The sequence below is a fragment of the Phocoena sinus genome, chromosome 12 (assembly GCF_008692025.1).
Source record: "Phocoena sinus isolate mPhoSin1 chromosome 12, mPhoSin1.pri, whole genome shotgun sequence".
Lineage (NCBI taxonomy): Eukaryota > Metazoa > Chordata > Mammalia > Artiodactyla > Phocoenidae > Phocoena > Phocoena sinus.
The window spans coordinates 82,037,915-82,057,844 of NC_045774.1; the positions used below are offsets into that span (position 1 = coordinate 82,037,915).

At 43.1% G+C, this 19,930-nt stretch overlaps 1 protein-coding gene across 1 annotated transcript in view; it reads right to left on the reverse strand.

The window, feature by feature from the left end:
• The window catches only part of RIMS1 (regulating synaptic membrane exocytosis 1), a 475,475-nt gene extending 465,618 nt beyond the window's left edge, over nt 1–9,857 (reverse strand). Inside the window, 1 exon segment of the mRNA XM_032650909.1 lies at nt 9,694–9,857. Coding sequence (XP_032506800.1) covers nt 9,694–9,857 — 164 coding nt within the window.
• Between the last annotated feature and the right edge of the window lie 10,073 nt (nt 9,858–19,930).

The window sequence follows — 19,930 nt, forward strand, 5'->3', positions numbered from 1 at the left end:
TGGAGGTTCCTTAAAAACTAAAGATAGAACTACCATATGACCCAGCAATCCCACTATTGGGCATATACCCTGAGAAAACCATAATTCAAAAAGAGTCATGTGCCACAATGTTCACAGCAGTTCTATTTACAATAGCCAGGACATGGAAGCAACCTAAGTGTCCATCGACAAATGAATGGATAAAGAAGATGTGGCACATATATACAATGGAATATTACTCAGCCATAAAAAGAAACAAAACTGAGTTATTTGTAGTGAGGTGGATGGACCTAGATACTGTCATACAGAGTGAAGTAAGTCAGAAAGAGAAAAACAAATACCGCATGCTAACACATATATATGGAATCTAAAGAAAAAAAAAGGTTCTGAAGAACCTTGGGGCAGGACAGGAATAAAGACACAGGTGGAGAGAATGGACTTGAGGACATGGGGAGCGGGAAGGGTAAGCTGGGATGAAGTGAGAGAGTGGCATGGACATATATACACTACCACATGTAAAACAGATAGCTAGTGGGAAGCAGCCACATAGCACAGGGAGATCAGCTTGGTGTTTGTGACCACCTAGAGGGGTGGGATAGGAAGGGTGGGAGGGAGACGCAAGAAGGAGGAGATATGGGGATATATATATGTGTATAGCTGATTCATTTTGTTATAAAGCAGAAACTAACACACCATTATAAAGCAATTATACTCCAATAAAGATGTTAAAAATAAATAAATAAAATAAAATAACTCTATATTCTTGAGATTAAGAAAACTGCTCACATATTGATCAAGAATGTTTTGCGTGCAGAAATGTAAGTTGGGAGCTAATCGAATAGACTACATAAAGTCTAGCAAATACAGACAGAAAGCTCCATCAATATAGGAGTTCCCATGTGTGAATATGCAGACCATGCATGAGAGTCCATGAAAAGAAGCTAAGCTGTAGGACATTTACATGACAGTACAGACACCTTAATTGATTTTCAATTCACATCCCTTCTCTATGTAAATATAATGGCATCTCCCAGACAATCATTATCTGACATAATGATGGGAAATATAAAAATATATACTAAATAGTATGTAAATCATTAGCAAGGTATTATCATTTACACTACATAAAGATATCTGTTTGGTTCATTGTGTTTCTTTAATATTGAATTAAACACTTTACTTTCAAATTGCATGAAATTACTTTCTGTAATATTATCTTATTTTACTATCTAAACTTCAGAAGAATGATCAGAATATTGCATCCTAAAATCCAGTTAAATGTCTTCTCTAAATCACAGGCTGCTCCTTTGCAAGGCCTGAAGAAAAATCTTCAGAGAGAGAGCCCTGCACGAGGTTGCATTCCTTGTTACTATTATTTGAAAAGTGTTTTGAACTTTTAAATTCAACTTTGTCATAAAAGGTAGCATTCCACTGAGAATCCATTAAAGATAACACATGATTCTCAGCAAAAGCCTTTCCATTTACCAAAAGATGATTTTCAAGATTCTACATCTACAACTCGCTTGTGTTACTTATTGATAATTACTAATTGCTATATTTTACGACAGTTAACTGCCTAAACTTTCTGAAGTTTTAAATGAATAATTTGTTTCAGGGAAAGCAAAATTTATAAAGAGGGAGATAATTTAATGTATCATCTGGATTGAAATTCAAAACTGAGAGAAAGGGATACTAGCCATAATTACAGCACAAATGTGGCATCAACAGATACTGTCCTGGGCAAACCAACATGTACAGCCACTTTCTTTTGAAACATTCTATTTTTTATTTAAATAAACGTTCTTATGTACGAGAAGTTTTCACAAGTTAGCAAAAGATGAAGGAATATCTAAAGTCAATTCTGCAGACTTAAATAGACATTTCTCCAAAAAAGACATACAGATGCCCAACAGGCACATGAAAAGATGCTTGACATCTCTAATTATTAGAGCAAAAATGTAAATCAAAACTACAATGAGGTGTTACCTCATACCAGTCAGAATGGCATCATCAAAAAATCTACAAACACTAAATCCTGGAGAGGGTGTGGAGAAAAGGGAACCCTCCTACACTGTGGGAACGTAAACTGGTGCAGCCACTATGGAGAACAGTATGGAGGTTTCTCAAAAAACTAAAATAGAGTTACAATATGATCCAGCAATCCTACTCATGGGCATACACCCAGACAAAACACTACTTCAAAAAGATACTTGCACCCCAATGTTCATAGCAGCACTATTTACAATAGCCAAGACATGGAAACAACCAATTTGTCCATCGACAGAGGAATGGATAAAGAATATGAGGTACATATATACATGGAATATTACTCAGTCATAAAAAAGAATAAAATAATGCCATTTGCAGCAACATGGATGGACCTAGAAATTGTCATACTGAGTGAAGTGAGTCAGAAGGAGAAAGACAAATATCATATGATATTACTTATATGTTGAATCTAAAATATGATATAAATGCATTTACTCACAAAACAGAAACAGACTCACAGACATAGAGAACAGACTTTGCGTTGCCAAGGGGGAGGTGGGTGGGGAAGGGATGGATTGGGAGTTTGGGATTAGCAGATGCAAACTATTATTTACAGGATGGATAAACAACAAGGTCCTACTGTATAACACAGGGAACTATATTCAATATGTTGTAATAAACCATAAGGGAAAAGAATATGGAAAAGAATATATATATATATATATATATATATAAAACTTAAATCACTTTGCTGTACAACAGAAACTAACGCAACATTATAAATCAACTGTACTTCAATAAAATAAATTTTAAAAAAGTAAGGTTAATTCTGCAGTATATTCCCCTTTCACCATCCACAGAACACTGACCTAGATCAAAATAAATGTACATAAACCTGAAGTAAAAGTGTAAGAATATACATAAGAAAGCCTGAGACATCCAGCACAGAATCCTAAAAAGTTCTTCAACACATACAATCAATTCAATCTAACCCATACCCAACAGTAAACTGATATGAAAGAGGAATTACTACTGGACAAGTATATGGCCCCTTATTCAGCTAATTTAAAGTGAATAACTTATTAAATCCAGTGACACTAAAATCATCAGTCCGTTTCTCCCAATTTTTTTCTAGCAAAAGTTGAGGGAATGACCCTAAGCTAATTTCTCTGCTTACTTTTGAATTAAGGTTGCCTTTTAGGTATTTCAAACTCTATCACTTTGCCCACATTGTTTTTTGTGCTAAAGACATTTGTGTGCTATTTAATGAGAAAGAAAGAAAAATGGAAGGAAGCAAATATAACCTCATGTCAAACCCTGGACTCATTTTACCTTTGATCTCTTCGCCAAATTCTCACCCTGGTGGCTGAAGCCCTGAACACACCTCCCTGCTAGCACGATATGATGGATGGATTCTTCTACAAGAACCCATCTCCGCGGGACCTCTAGTAGCTGCAATCGTCACAGGAAAAGATGCTCTGGGGATTCTTCTATAATCTTACAAAGTAAAGTTAATAATGCCACCCTTCCTTGGTACAGCATTTTGAAGTTTAGGGTGCCTCTACCATCATGCTAAAGCCTCATAGGTTAGAAGGGCAGACATTATCACTTTCATCTTACACAGGAAGAAACTGGGGTGCGGATGAGTTAACTTATTGATGTTTACACCTATAGAAAGTGTCAGTATTAAGAGCAGAATCTAGTCCACTGCTCTATCTAACTATCTGATGCTCACCTCCCCTTCTGGTCACAGCAGTCTTAAAATGGTAGGAACTAAGCCAATGTCGGGCTAAGGCAGAAGACTCTCTCTTTACTCTACTCAACAGCCCAATTCCTGACCCAAGTCTCATACCTGACACAGTGGTCTTATTGTTGAATTGAATAACACATGATACTTTGTTAGAAATAGTCTACCGAACATACAAAATTCAGAACAATAGTAGACAGAAGAGAGAACCTCATGGTGGAGGAAAGATGCGGAGGCATTTGAGAGCACTGACAGCTAATGAGTCAGATCAGAGAGCACAGGTGCACACGGGTTAGCCAGCACCTGTGGCCCGTTCCAGAGCCTGGAGACTGGAGTCCTCGGGAAAAGGCTGGAAAATACCACTAGCCACGTGACATCTTTCTTAGTTTCTGCACTCCAGGATCAAATGTCATAAGGAAAGGGTTTGGAAGGCTTTGAGCTAGTTCTGGGAATTTCACTAACAGAAACTAATAGAATAGTTACAAGGTAGACCTCTCAAGAGGTGAGCATATGGGGCAGAGTGAAATATGTAACGTATCCAGCCAAATGCCTAAATGTTAAGCCCCTTCCCCAATGGAAGAAGGAAACAAACCATAATAGCCAAAGCTTAATGCACTTTTGGAAAGACTTATAAGAACACTAAAGGTGTCCACGTATGTGGGTTCTGGGTTCTATTACTTTAGTTGCCTCTTGCCTCAGGCCAACTTAGTTCAACTCTAAGGACCAGCTCGAAAATACCCAACTCCCATCACAGGACAAAATGTAGAAGTTGTTTAAAGATATAAAATAGTCCATAACGATAAATGAACTTTACAATCCATGGTACAGCAAGCTCATCCATCTGCATATTGCAGATGTAGGAAGATAGTAATATTATTGCAGGAATTGCTACTTTATATCTTTGCAGGAAGCTGGCTCTTACTGCTCAGGTTAAATTCAAACCACTCTCTCATCTGACCGGTTGAGCGAGTAACACTCCCAAGGTGCTGTGTTTCTATTCAAGTCTGCAGGGGCACCTAGAGCCCACACTGGTTTCCATATTCTACTCCAGACTTAGTAAACTATTTACCTCAGCAATGGTGCCCCTCACTTCTGGTTAAGAAGGAATAAACAGAGGTGAAAGAGAGTCAAGACAGGTTGGCAAAAATGTGAACTAAGTGTTATGTTTCTTACCCTCTATTCTCTTTGACAACGCCTTACTTCTTTCAAATTTTTTTTTGGTAGGCTTCTCTTTTCTGAATTTTCTCCATGAGCATTTGGGCATGCACATTTACTAAGACAGGTTTTTGTTGAAAGCAGAAAACTGCAATGGTTCTGGGATAACCTTCCCTAGATGTAACCCTATCCATTAGGGGTGTGAAGGAGACTAGACATTTCCTCTCTCCGACTTTTCTACTTAACACAGCATCTGGGAACATGTAGACACCTGCTCATGCTTTAGCAGTTTCTCAAATTACTCTTTGCTTTTTCTCTTTTCCCTCTTACCCACCTCTGCCTCAGCAACATGAGAGAATATTTTGGGGTGTAAGACATGAAAATCTTGGCAAAACCTCAATGAAAACATGATAACCTACATTCTGGGACTCTGTCCTCACTCTACCCCAGCTGCCCCCAACTACCTTTCCTTCTTTTCCCAGTTGCTAATTGAGCCTTCTGGATACATTTTGGGTCACAATATTATAATTGGTTGGAGGGAGAAAAAAGAGAAAGAAAAGCTGAAGGTGCAAGGGTTCTACCCCTCTACTTTGTCTCTCCTCTCACAAAGGAAGTAGGTATTGCAGATGTTTGAAGAGCTAGTAGGCGTGAGGTTCCCTGTTAAGCGAGAGGGAGAATTCCAAAAGTCAATATTCTTTATAAATCAAATCACACAATGAATTGTAGGATTTGTAAGAAAAAAAAAGAACCTCCTAGAATCCCAATTTAATTTTCTTGCCCACATTTATACAATTTAAGAGACAGGACTAGAATCTGAACCCAAATGCTCAGGTCCAACATTAATGGACTTACCATTGTGCTTTTTATTATCTTCAAACTGGGGACAATTCCCTCACCCTCAATCCACTGGGAAATTCTATTAAGGGTGTGGGTGAAGCTCCAGGGTCTCCTAAAATCAGCAGCTGATCTGAATCAGCCTAAGCTGTCAAACCCCTCCTCTGAAACTGAGGGACGAACAGACATTAATCTAAGGAAGAGGTAGATGAAGTACAGGCTTCTTGTTGGTAAAAGGATAGTGCAGCATGTGGGATGATACTTGGACTTGGAAGAAAAGGTCTGGGTTTGAATCCTGGCCGGGCCATATTATGTGAGTAGGTTCAAGGTGTTCCAGGAACCCTCTAAGGGCAGGATGAGGATTTGGGGGGTTATATGACCCCACTTACCTTCTGCACAAGCTGTTTGTGAGAATCCAAATATACATATATTGAACTTGAACACAGTTCAACTCTTTGGCATTTGGTTCAATAACCATTTAGAATAATGGCCAGCATGAGGTAAATGCTCAATAAATGTTAGTAATTCTATTAAATATTCCTACACGGTTCTCAATTCCCAGCCACTAGCCATCGTTTTCAATCTCTGCTTCTATATGTTTTCTCTTGTCTTGCTACTCTATAGTTCCTTTCTCTATGAAGCTTTTATAGAAATGAAATAGGATTTTAAGATCTAATGAGATCCTTTCTCTGATTTAGGTCCCAGATAATGCAGTTTTCAAACCCATGGAATATACTGGCTCTTGGGGTCTGGTGACAGTTACTTGAAGGAGTATTCATTGAGGAGGTTAGGTTCAAAAGACTTCTAGAGCACACACTCACACCCACACCTACACACATCTACACACACCCCAAAACCCTACTAAGATGAAGAAAGACCTTCTTTCTGCAGGGAATTAAATCAACCATTAGAAATTATTTGCAGGAATCAACTATTTTTTGTTAGATGGCAATGGTATTTGAAATCAGTGCACTTTGCCAACAAAATGAATTATTTTTATGACAAAGTACTTATAATTTCAAAGAAAATTATTCCTGAAATCTTGAGGTGAAAGTAGCTTCATTATCCTTTTCCATTTATACATATTTAAAGACATTATTGAGGCCAAATTCAAGTAGTAATATACAACCAAGGCTGATGAAACTGTACGAATATATTTTAATTGATATTTTATAACGTTTCTCTGGCGTGTTCGCCCATCAGTTTTCTCTCTTCTCTCTACTAGTGCCTGTTTTTACAAATTGTGAACAGAGAGCACACACAGGAAGTAGGGAGCTCAGCCGATGGCCCTGCAGTAATGACCAAGGGGAATTTTAAGTCTAAATGCTGAGTTACCAGGACTTTAGCTTCGCAGGGCCTGTCGTGGGACTAAATTCTCAGATGTGTGATAGAACGACCGCACGCTACCGCCAAAACTCATCTCCAATTTAACGACTATTTCAAAGGCTGTGAAAAGCCTCCTGTTTCCCAGTTTACCTTTATGCAAAGTTTAGAAAGGGCCACCATCCATGACTCTGTGTCATCAAGTTCCCATATAGGTGTGTCATCTGAATAACCCCTACAGTCCTCAGTTTTTAAGACATAAACTGCCCTCTAGAAAAAAGTCCATCTCTGTTCCACTGATTTGGGGACAACATGACAGGCTTCCATGGCAGCAAACTGGGATTCCAAAACATCCCCAGTCTGCCACCACACAGAAGGCCAAGACATTAGTTAGTGCCGAGGCCTGCGATTGCAGAGGCTGTGGTGTGACAGCATCACACACTGCAATATCTAGAGAATCCTTGCAATAAAGGAACACCACGTGCGTGCCAGGGAGAGCAGTCATGGCACAGCAGTGGGAAAGATGCTTTTGACGTGAACAGTTGGACGGTGTCCTTCATTTTTATTTGTCCATAGAAGCCTGTAGGATCTGATCCCTCCTAGAACTCCCCCTTCCCCACTTAGAGCCCCTCTCTCCACCAGCCCTGAAACAGCCAGTGGAGAGGAGAGATGCCCACTGGCTTGCCCTGCGCCTTCCCTTCCCAGTCAGGCAGCAGCCCATGTTTCCCATCGCCTGCTGGAGGCCTCTGTCCACCTGCTGTCTGCAGTGAACACTGAAAGGAATGGGAGCAAAACTGTGCATCCTGACCAGCAGAAGAGGTGTCCGGGACAGGTGGCGGGGGGCTGTGACGGGTGAGGACAAGACGGACTGACAACCAGACAGACAGACAACAGCACCAGCAGACACCATGCATTACTTCCAGTCTCAGACGAGGGGAAGCCTGCAGCGCCAGGGACCTTCCACCAGAGACAGGCAGCGGATTAACGAGGTTCTGCTTCCTGCATGCCTGCAGGCTTCAAGTCCCTGCTTTGTGGCTAAGAAGGAGCAGGGAATCCAGAGACCTGCTGCTCTTCAGAGAACCAGGCCAGCTCCAGCCTTCCCAGTTAATGGCCCCTCTCTCTGCGTCTACGTTCAAAGGGCAGGGATGACTGGATTTCTCCTCTTGTGCTGTGACTAGCCCTCACTGCTCTCCCTCAACGCCCCCTCTCCCATCTGGGCTGCAGCTGCGCTAGTGGAGACCCAGCAGGCTGGGGATGCAGCCCCTCCAGTTCTCTGCTGCTGCTAGGCTCTGCTGCCCCAAGGGGGACGAGGGAACCTTCCCTCCTGTGACAGCGTCTTCTCTTCAGGAGGCCATCCCGAGGGTGGGCGGGGGAGAGGCGGGAGGGCGTGCACTGGGCCCGGGTTGGGGTACGGGGGTGCCGCCCCCCCTTTGCTCTCCGCTGTAACTCCACATGCAACAGGCTCCCTCCGGCTCTTCTCTCCGATCTTCTGCCCCAGATACACCTTCTGGCCTTAACGCGGGGAACCAAGGCACAAGTTCCCATCAGGGCCTCTAGATTTCCTCACTGCCAAGTTGAAAACTTTCCCCAATACAGGAGGACCTCTCGGGGAAGGCAGGGTTCACGTCCGGACAAGGCAGGGTTCATGTCCCCTTCAGCTCCACTGCACGGGGGTGGGAGGGCGGCGGGAGGCCAGCACCTTGTGAGCAGTTTCGCCCGAGACTAAGGCAGGTGGCAGGGCAGTGTCACACGCGCCTGCCTAGCCAGCCACCAGACCCGTCCCCTCCCCAGACCCAGGAAAACTGGGCGCTGGATGGAGATCCCCTGAAGGGTTGATGGGCTTTAAAGAAGGGGGGATGTGTGCAATAATCAGTCCCCTCATGGTACGGCTTGCACCAGGAAACGAGAAGGCCCTGGAACTCCCTTGGAAACCAGTAAAGAGGAACCTCTATTTTATTCAGGCCAGAGTCCCCATCAGCTTCTCCCGTTATTAAAAACTTTGCATTGCCAATGGCATTGTATACGGGGAGGAAAATCTGTCTTCACACAGGTATTCCGTGCAGAAGACCCCGAAGCAAAGGTTAGAGAGACGCTGAAGAAGCAGGTTACCAAAGATGGCAACTGCCCAAAAAAAAAGACCCAACCTCGAGCTGTGAGATGAATGAGTAGCAAAATGAACACTCACAATAAGCATTTTTCTTACACCAATACTGACACCCTCGGCTGGGGCAATCCCCGCCGGCTCGACAACTCCAGGGAAAGAAGAGCTATTCCCAGCAGCTCTTCGCCCACCTCCCCTTCCTCCGCTCAGCCTGTGCCCCTCAACCTGCTCCCGGCCCAGGGCCCTTCCTTCCACGCGGGCGGAATCGGCTCTTTTCAGCCTGGCACATCGCACCCCGGCTGGCGCCGTCCCCCCAGTCCTCCCTGGCACCTGGGTCCCCAGCCGTCCTCTCCGGGCTCCCGGCTCAGGGCTCAGCGCATCCCCGCCTGCCACCTGTCCTCCCACCCGCCTCCCTGCCCCGGCCCCGCGCCCCCGGCCCCCAGGCGGGCGCCTCCGCCCGCACCCGGCACCCGGCCCGCCTCTGACCCGCACGCAGCCGGTAGGAGCGGGTGACGGCGGGGAACGGCCCGATGGAGGCACGGATGGCGCGGCCGCGCAGGCTTACTTGAGCATGGCTTCTTCCTTCTCCTCCTCTTCTTTCTGCCGGTCCATCACTGCCATGATGATGTTCCTCTCCTCCTCGGTCAGGTGGCTCAGGTCGGGCAGCTCGGGCATCGGGGGAGGCACGGTGGGCGGGCGGGGACCGCGGGGCCCCACGGCCGAGGACATCTTCGCGGCCTGCCCGCCCCTCGGCTGGCCTGGGCTCGGCGCGGGCGCACCTTCCGACGCACGCCCGGCGGCTGCGCCCCTGCTCGGCTCACCGCGGAGCCCTCCCGGCGGCGGCGGCGGGGCAGGGGAGCGCGCGAGCCCGGGCTGTCATGGTCCTCCGCCTCCACCCAGCCCCGGATGCTGCCTTTGTTTTGGTGGCCCTGGCGAGGCGCGGGCGCCCGGGCGCTTCCCGCAGCCCAGCCTCCCAGGCGGGGGCGGGGGCGCGGGCTCGGGCGCGCTGGGGGCGAGGATGCTCGGGCTCGGCCGCCTCCGTCCGCGGTGCGGGAGGAGAGTTTGGGTGTCGGTTAGGCGGAGTCTCGCGGCTCGGCTCCGGTGATGCTGCTGCGCTCGCAGACACGGCCGCCAGCCCAGCCTCTCGGCCCGGAGCCGCCCCGCCCACGGCGCCCACCCGCCCACTCCCGGTCCCAGTCCCGCGCCCCTCCGCCCCCGCGCGCTCCAGCCCAGGTACCCTCACCCGTGACTCATCCTACCTCGCCGGGTCCCCCGTCTCTGTCAGCCTCGCCAGCCCTATTTTTCCACGGGTTGCATAAATCATCATCATCCTCGCTCCATCTTCATCGTGGAGCATTAGTATTATCGGAGCACCCTCGATGTTCTGAGCAGGACGGAACACCCTCTGCGTGCATTTCCCCCCTTCCACCGTATCCTTCTCATTTAGTGGTCAAGTGTTCATAGCCACAACGATGTGGTTTTTAACATAATTTTGCTACACACACACCCCTCCAACAGCCTGGATTTTCTGGGTCCATTGTACACAGTCTTTCTTGACCCGTCCTCAGTAGGACTGCTCTGCAATGTGTCTGAATTGCCCCTCCAGAGACCCCACAGCACGGCAAATCTTTAATTTGTCATTTTGGGCTCTTGGTCGCCCCTCGCATCACATAATCGCAATTCTCTGCTGCTTGCAAATGGATTATCTACTCTAATTCCTCTAATGATGCTCCGCTACCACCATGCACTCACTTCTTAGCCGCTGTAGGTACTTCTCAAGAAACACTGATCCCAGATTAAAAAACAAACAAACAAATGAACAAACACACCGCAGCCTACTGTAATGAGCTTCTGCTTAATGCCTGGCCCAATGATAAGCATTAAGGATGAGCTCCTCTCGCTGGTAAAGGCAAAAATAAATAGACAATCCTTTCAAAACAGTTAATGTTATCAGCTTTCAAACCTGGAGACTGAATTTTGCTAATATACTTATAAAAGAATCAATCTAGAGAAGAGTTCAAATCGAACAAAAATTTCTCTTCACAATGGTGATGAGAAAAATTGATATGTTTCTCTCCTGCAGAATTCTTTCTATAATTCCAGGAAGGATCTAGCATTGATTTTTTCCCCTCCAAACCTAACTTTGTTAATAAAGAAGATAAGGATGATATTTATGAATCCTAAAAAAATCCTAAAATCTTCAAGTTTTTTTTTTGTGTGTGTGTGTGGTACGCGGGCCTCTCACTGTTGTGGCCTCTCCCGTTGCGGAGCACAGGCTCCGGACGCGCAGGCCCAGCGGCCATGGCTCACAGGCCCAGCCGCTCCACGGCATGTGGGATCTTCCCGTACCGGGGCACGAACCCGTGTCCCCAGCATTGGCAGGTGGACTCTCAACCACTGTGCCAACAGGGAAGCCCTTAAAATCTTCAAGTTTAAAAAATTTAAGAGCTTAATTACTTGACCACCTGCTGAATGTGGGTGTTGCTTCTACCTGGACACATCCATATGAATAATGTCAGTAATGGAAGGCTCACTACCACTCAATTTTATCCCTATGTCTAAAGCCCCCTCCTACCTGAAAATCTTTCAACTCCTTGAGACGGCCATCATATGGCCTTCAATTTTCTCCAGAGTAAAGCTTCCCAGTTTACCCAACCAGTAACCCTGTAGCATGATTTCAAATTCTGGCCATTCTGGTCACCTGCCTTTGGACACACTGGTTTTTTTTCACTAGCCTTCCTGATTAGTGGTATCAAGAACACACGGAAAGAACTGAGAACAGTGCCTGACACTTAGTAACTGCCTTATAATGATTGTTTTAATTTGCACAGCCTAACATTGGCCTAGCTCTTTGGTAGCCATGTTGGTTCTGAGGATGTCTCTGAAATAAACACATAGTCCACTGAAATTTCCAGTCTTTTTTTCGTAAGTGTTTCTGCCTAGCCAGATTTCCTTTTTCCTCTAATTAAGCAATTGATGAAAACACTCTAATCAGCATCTTTTCTTCATTTTTAAAAAATTGTCACTATTTCCCTCAGACCAGCGTATTTTCAGGAGGGAAAAAATGAGTTTGAATTCTGGCTCTAACCAGTGATTTCATGATCTTGGCCAAATCACTTATCCTCTTTGAACGTCTGTTTCTTCATCTAAAAAGAGGGGTAAAGATATTTACCTCAAAATAGAAGAGGGATGTTAAATGAGAAGTCATATTTGAAGTATCTAGCTACGTGCCTAATACTTTGTAGTTCTCCTTTTCCTTTTTTCTTGCTCTCTCTAAGGGATGCTTTAGGCCATCTCTCCATGGTTAATGTATGGAGAGGTGGAGAAATGTAGGTGATACATTCATTCTATCAGATACCTGCATCTCTGCTGGTCCATGTGGTGATACAACAAAGGCCTTGTCCTCAAAAGGTGGACAATTAAGTTGGTCCTCATGAAATTCTTCTAAGATGCAGATAAAGAAATGAGAAATCTGGGCTTCCCTGGTGGCGCAGTGGTTGGGAGTCCCCCTGATGATGCAGGGGACACGGGTTCGTGCCCTGGTCTGGGAAGATCCCACATGCCGTGGAGTGGCTGGGCCCATGAGCCATGGCCGCTGAGCCTGCGGGTCTGGAGCCTGTGCTCCACAACGGGAGAGGCCACAACAGTGAGAGGCCTGCGTACCGCAAAAAAAAAAAAAAAAAAAAAAAAAAAAAAAAGAAATCCTCCGTAGCCATTACAACTAGCTGAATAAAGTTCTTGCAGGCAGGGGCCTAATGAACAATTAACAGTGTTGTTTTTGTCTGCTGGGGCTGCTATAACAAAATACCACAGGCTGGGTGCCTTAAACAACAGAAATTTATTTTCTCACAGTCCTGGAGGCTAGAAATTCACAATCAACGTGTTGGCAAGATTGATTTTTCCTGAGGCCTCTCTCCTTGGCTACCTTCTTGCTGTGTCCTCACATGGCCTGTTGTCTGTGCATGCCCATCCCTGGCATCTGTCCCTCTGCTTATATGGACAACATTCCTGTTGGGTTAGGGCCCACACCCTTATGACCTCATTTAACCTTAATCACCTCTTCAAAGGTCCTATCTTCAAATATAGTCACCTTCTTAGGTACAGGGATTAGGACTTTGACACATGAATTTTAGGGGGCACACAACTCAGTCCACTGCACGTGGTTTCCACCTATTAGAATTACTTTGGGAAATGGTGATTGATGTGTGTTATCTAGATGATTTAATGAAAAGAAGTCTGCTCTCAATCATCCTTATGTTCATAACTCCTTCCTTGCTGCTTGATAACTGTGTGTGAACTCAGTGAGTGAGTAAATGAATAAAGAAGTGAATGCATTGACCAATCAATTAGTAGATGCCATGGCACACCCGTCAGTGTCTCCCTTTCCGTCAGGGATTTCATCCATCATGGAGGGGTTGAAATGCAAGAGAAGTATACTTCTACACATTTGCTTCCAGGAAAGCAGAACTTACGTGCGCTTACGTAAGCAAATAAACACTGAGTAGATGTACCAAAGTGTGTGGCACAGATGATTATTTCTTGAAGATACTCTACAAGAAATACCCTATAAACTTAGAAAAATGTGCACAACACCTCCCTCTTAGAAACTCGCAAGGCACCTTAACAAATAAAAGGTTCTAAGAAGCAATTATTTACTGCAGTAATGAAATGTGTTTTACTTGGTTTGGCTTGGCATTTCCTAAGTGTATTTGGACGGTAATAAAACTGCCCACTCCCCTAAGGGAGGAAACGTGCTTTAGACAAGTATTGAGAAAAATCCCAACTTACGAGCTTGGTGTCCAGAGATATTGACTTGAGAGGTCATGAAACTTCTTCTGTGATGCCCCTTGCCCAACCCATGAAGTCTGTAGAAAAATGTCTTAAATCTCTATTCATAAGATACGCATCAGATGCCCTTCAGGTCAACTCTAACCTTATGTTCAGGGTACAAGTCAGAAGTGATGACTTAGACACAGCTCCTCTCTGGTAAACTTCTTAGCTCTCTCTTCTACTGATACTCTCAGATCATCTCTCAGAATATGTCTAAAATTGGACATCAGTGTTAACTGTAAATGTAACTTAATAGCTAAGATCATAACTTCAAAGTGGAAAATCATTGAAATGGGGTCATGTTCAAATCCTTACCCTACCATCTGACAGATGTAGTGGGTTTAAAACTGTGCCTCTCCCCTCCAAAAAAAAAAAAATTTATGTCCACTCAGAACCTCAGAATGTGACTGTGTATGGAAATGGGTCTTTACAGATGAAATTGGTTAAAATAGATCACATTTTATTAGGATGGGTGTTAAATCCAATGACTTTTGTCTTCATAAGAGGAGAGAGGCACAGACACCCAGAGAGGAAGGCCACGTGGGAACAGAGGCAGAGGAGTAATTGATGCACCCCCAGAGCGAGGAATGCCAGGAGACCCCGGAAGCTGGAAGAGGCAGGAAGCTTTCTCCTCTTCAGACTTCAGGGGAAGCGTGGCCCTGCTGACACCTGGATTTTGGACTTCTAGCCTCCACAGCTGTGAGAGACTAAATCTCTGTTGTTTCAAGCGTTTTTGCAGCTTGTGGTACATTGTTACAGAAGCCCTAGAAAGCGGATACAATATTTACGTGAGTTTGGATCAAGTACACCTTGCTGAGCCTTCTTTTGCTCATCTATAAAATGGAAATAACACTGTCTGCCCTCCAGGGCTTTGGTAAGGTTGAAAGCTGGGTGCTGAGGCTATGGGAGCGAATGTTGAATTTAAGGTAATGGTCCCAGAGGGACTGGCCAAGTATGGCGCATGGGTCAAATGCAGACCAAAGCCTGTTTTTGTGAATAAAGTTTTATTGGAGCACAGCCACATCCATTGAGCCATGTATTATCTCTAGCTGCCTTCATGCTACCATGGTAGAGTGGAAGCCACAGAGACCATATGTCCAGCAAAGCCTAAAATATTTACTATCTGCCTTGCTGCAGAAAAGGATTTGTCCACCTCTGCTCCAGCTGCTAACAATGTGGTTGGAAGAGAGAGGCATAAGTAAACACACAAGAACAGCTGGACTTCGGTAATTGTTCTAGAAAATACCTTGCTGGATAGAGTAGAGAGTAAACTGCAGGGAGTGGGCAGTCCTGGCGTCCTAAGCAGGGGTCCTGTGAGCAGAGATTTGAAGAAGAAGAAGGAATTGCTTAAGAAGGGCTGGGCACAGAGTGTTCCAAGGTGAGGAAGGGCAGTCGACACACGGCCCCAAGTCAGGAAGGGGCAGAGCCCTGGAGGAACAGGAGGTGGGCCAGGGAGGCGGGATTCCTGGGAAGAGAGGAGAAAACGCGGACTATGAGCTCCTACAGGGAATTTCTACTCCAGGGAATTAGCAAGTGACTCTGCTGTGATGTCAGAATTCTGTATAACTCCAGTTATAATTATTGAGGGGTTTTTAATTTCTGGAAAATAAATGAATTAGGAATATCTTCAACATCAATTGAGAAGCAGTCTTGCCTACCCACTGAGCTGCAACATTGAGTTTTGATTTACGCTATCACCACCTCATCCTAGATATTATTCACATCATTGGCATGGGCACCACCATAATCTGTTACACAAGAACAGTTTCTATATAAGGTGATCATGTGTCCCCGTTTATCCAAGATCATCTGAATCCATGCTTCCTGTACTGGCATTATTATCAACAGCATCTTCTTTCACTTAAAAGTGTCCTAGTTTGTATGACAAATTATATGGTCACCCTATTTATACATAGTTATAATAATTTGCAAAAATGTCGTCTTTCTGGCTTAAAGGAACATTGGGCTCTCAAATGATTTCACTCAAAGTATTTGGCTGAAACTGGATATCAGATTTTGGCTCAAATTCAGCCAAATACCTATTTTAATCTGATTTTTGGTAACGTTCCACTATTGTCATTTATTTCGTGAGGAACTGAGTGTCTGGGAAGGCCTTTGACCTTGGACGTAGAAGAAGGGACATCATTCTGTTCTCTCCAGAGGGTTTACAACAGCCTTGGACATACTTCTTCCAAGTATTTAATATTCTTTTTTTTTTTAACATCTTTATTGGAGTATAATTGCCTTACAATGTATTGTTAGTTTCTGCTTTATAACAAAGTGAATCAGCTGTACATATACATATATCCCCATATCTCCTCCCTCCTGAGCCTCCCTCCCACCCTCCCTCCCACCCCTCTAGGTGGTCACAAAGCACCAAGCTGATCTCCCTGTGCTATGCGACTGCTTCCCACCACCTATTTATTTTACATTTGGTAGTGTATATATGTCCATGCCACTCTCTCACTTCATCAGAGCTTACCCTTCCCCCACTGCGTGTCCCCAAATCCATTCTCTACATTTGTGTCTTTATTCCTTTCCGACCCCTAGGTTCTTCAGAACCTTTTTTTTTTTTTTTTAGATTCCATATATATGTGTTAGCATACGGTATTTGTTTTTCTCTTTCTGACTCACTTCACTCTGTATGACAGACTCTAGGTCCATCCACCTCACTACAAATAACTCAATTTTGTTTCATTTTATGGCTGAGTAATATTCCATTGTATGTATGTACCACATCTTCTTTATCCATGCACCTGTAGATGGACACTTAGGTTGCTTCCATGTCCTGGCTATTGTAAACAGAGCTGCAATGAACACTGTGGTACATGACCCATTTTGAATTATGGTTTCTCAGAGTATATGCCTAGTAGTGGGATTGCTGTGTTGTATGGTAGTCCTATCTTCAGTTTTTTTAAGGAACCTCCATACTGTTCCACATAGAGGCTGCATCATTTCTCCACATCCTCTCCAGCATTTATTGCTTGTAGAGGTTTTGATGATGGCCATTCTGACTGGTGTGAGGTGATACTGCATTGTAGTTTTGATTTGCATTTCTCTAATGATTAGTGATGTTGAGCATCCTTTCACCTGTTTGTTGGCAATCTGTATATCTTCTTTGGAGAAATGTCTATTTAGGTCTTCTGCCCATTTTTGGATTGGATTGTTTTTTTTTTTTTTTTTGATATTGAGCTGCATGAGCTGCTTGTAAATTTTGGAGATTAATGCTTTGTCAGTTGCTTCATTTGCAAATATTTTCTCCCATTCTGAGGGTTGTCTTTTCATATTGTTTATGGTTTCCTTTGCTGTGCAAAAGAGGTTAAGTTTCATTGGGTCCCATTTGTTTATTTTGTTTTTACTTCAATTTCTCTAGGAGGTGAGTAAAAAAGGATCTTGCTGTGATTTATGTCATAGAGTGTTTTCTCTATGTTCTCCTGTAAGAGTTTTATAGTGTCTGGCCTTACATTTAGGTTTTTAATCCATTTTGAGTTTATTTTTGTGTATGGTGTTAGAGAGTGTTCTAATTCCATTCTTTTACATGTAGCTGTCCAGTTTTCCCAGCACCACTTATTGAAGAAGCTGTCGTTTCTCCACTATATATTCTTGCCTTCTTTATGAAAAATAAGGTGACCATATGTGTGTGGGTTTATCTCTGGGCTTTCTACCCTGTTCCATTGATCAATATTTCTGTTTTTGTGCCAGTACCATACTGTCTTGATTACTGTAGCTTTGTAGTATAGTCTGAAGTCTGGGAGCCTAACTCCTCCAGCTCCATTTTTCTCTCTCAAGATTGCTTTGGCTATTTGGGGTCTTTTGTGTTTCTATATAAATTGTGAAATTTTTCATTCTAGTTCTGTGAAGAATGCATTGGTAGTTTGATAGGGATTGCATTAAATCTGTAGATTGCTTTGGGTAGTATAGTCATTTTCACAGCATTGACTCTTCCAGTCCAAGAACATGGTATATCTCCATTTATATCATCTTTAATTTCTTTCATCAGTATCTTATAGTTTTGTGCATACAGGTCTTTTGTCTCCTTAGGTAGGTTGATTCCTAGGTATTTTATTGTTTTTGTTGCAATGGTAACTTAATTTCTCTTTCAGATTTTTCATCATTAGTGCATAGGAATGCAAGAGATTTCTGTACATTCATTTTGTATGCTGCTACTTTACCAAATTCATTGATTAACTCTAGTAGTTTTCTGGTAACATCTTTAGGATTCTCTATGTATAGTATCATGTCATCTGCAAACAGTGACAGCTTAATTTCTTCTTTTCTGTTTTGGAATCCTTTTATTTCTCTTTCTTCTCTGATTGCTGTTGCTAAAACTTCCAAAACTATGTTGAGTAATAGTGGTGAGAGTGGACAACCTTGTTTTGTTCCTGATCTTAGTGGAAATGGTTTCAGTTTTTCACCATTGAGAATGATGTTGGCTGTGGGATTGTCATATATGGTCTTTATTATGTTGAGGTAAGTTCCCTCTATGCCTACTTTATGGAGTGTTTTTATCATAAATGGTTGTTGAATTTTTTCAAAAGCTTTTTCTGCATTTATTGAGATGATTATATCGTTGTTCTCCTTCAACTTTTTAATATTGTTTATCTCATTGATTCACTTGCATATATTGAAGAGTCCTTGCATTCCTGGGATAAACCCCACTTGATCATGGGGTATGATCCTTTTAATGTACTGCTGGATTCTGATGCTCGTATTTTGTTGCAGAGTTTTGCATCTATGTTCATCAGTGATATTGGCCTGTAGTTTTCTTTTTTGTGACATCTTTGTCTGGTTTTGGCATCAGGGTGATGGTGGCCTCATAGAATGAGTTTGGGATTGTTCCTCCCTCTGCTATATTTTGGAAGAATTTGAGAAGGATAGGTGTTAGGTCTTCTCTAAATGTTTGATAGAATTCACCTGTGAAGTCATCTGGCCCTCGGCTTTTGTTTGTTGGAAGATTTTTAATCACAGTCTCAATTTCAGTGCTTGTGATTGGCTTGTTTGTATTTTCTATTTCTTCCTGATTCAGTCTCAGAAGGTTGTGCTTTTCTGAGAATGTGTCCATTTCTTCCAGGGTGTCCATTTTTTTGGCATATAGTTGCTTGTAGTAATCTCTCATGATCCTTTATATTTCTGCAGTGTCAGTTGTTACTTCTCCTTTTTCATTTCTAACTCTATTTATTTGAGTCTTCTCCCTTTTTTTCTTGATGAATCTGGCTAATGGTTCATCAATTTTGTTTATCTTCTCAAGGAACCAGCTTTCAATTTTATTGATCTTTGCTATAGTTTCCTTCATTTCTTTTTCATTTATTTCTGATCGGATCTTTATGATTTCTTTCCTTCTGCTAACTTTTTGTTTTTGTTTTTTTTTATTACTCTTTCTCTAATTGCTTTAGGTGTAGGTTAGGTTGTTTATTTGAGATGTTTCTTGTTTCTTGAGGTTTGATTGTATTGCTATTAAATTCCCTCTTAGAACAGCTTTTGCTACATCCCATAGGTTTTGGGTTGTCATGTTTTCATTGTCATATGTTTCTAGGTATTTTTTGATTTCCTTATCGATTTCTTCAGCGATCCCTTGGTTATTTAGTAGTGTATTGTGTAGCCTCCCTGTGTTTGTTTTTCTTACTGATTTTTTCCTGTAATTGATATCTAGTCTCATAGTGTTGTGGTTGGAAAAGATACAATTTCAATTTCCTTAAATTTACCAGGGCTTGATTTGTGACCCAAGATATGATCTATCCTGGAGAATGTTCCATGAACACTTGAGAAGAATGTGTTTTCTGTTGTTTTTGGATGGAATGGCCTATAAATATCAATGAAGTCCATCTTGTTTAATGTATCATTTAAAGCTTGTGTTTCCTTATTTATTTTTATTTTGGATGATCTGTCCATTGGTGAAAGTGGGCTGTTAAAGTCCTCTACTATGACTGTGTTACTGTCAATTTCCCCTTTTATGGCTGTTAGCATTTGCCTTA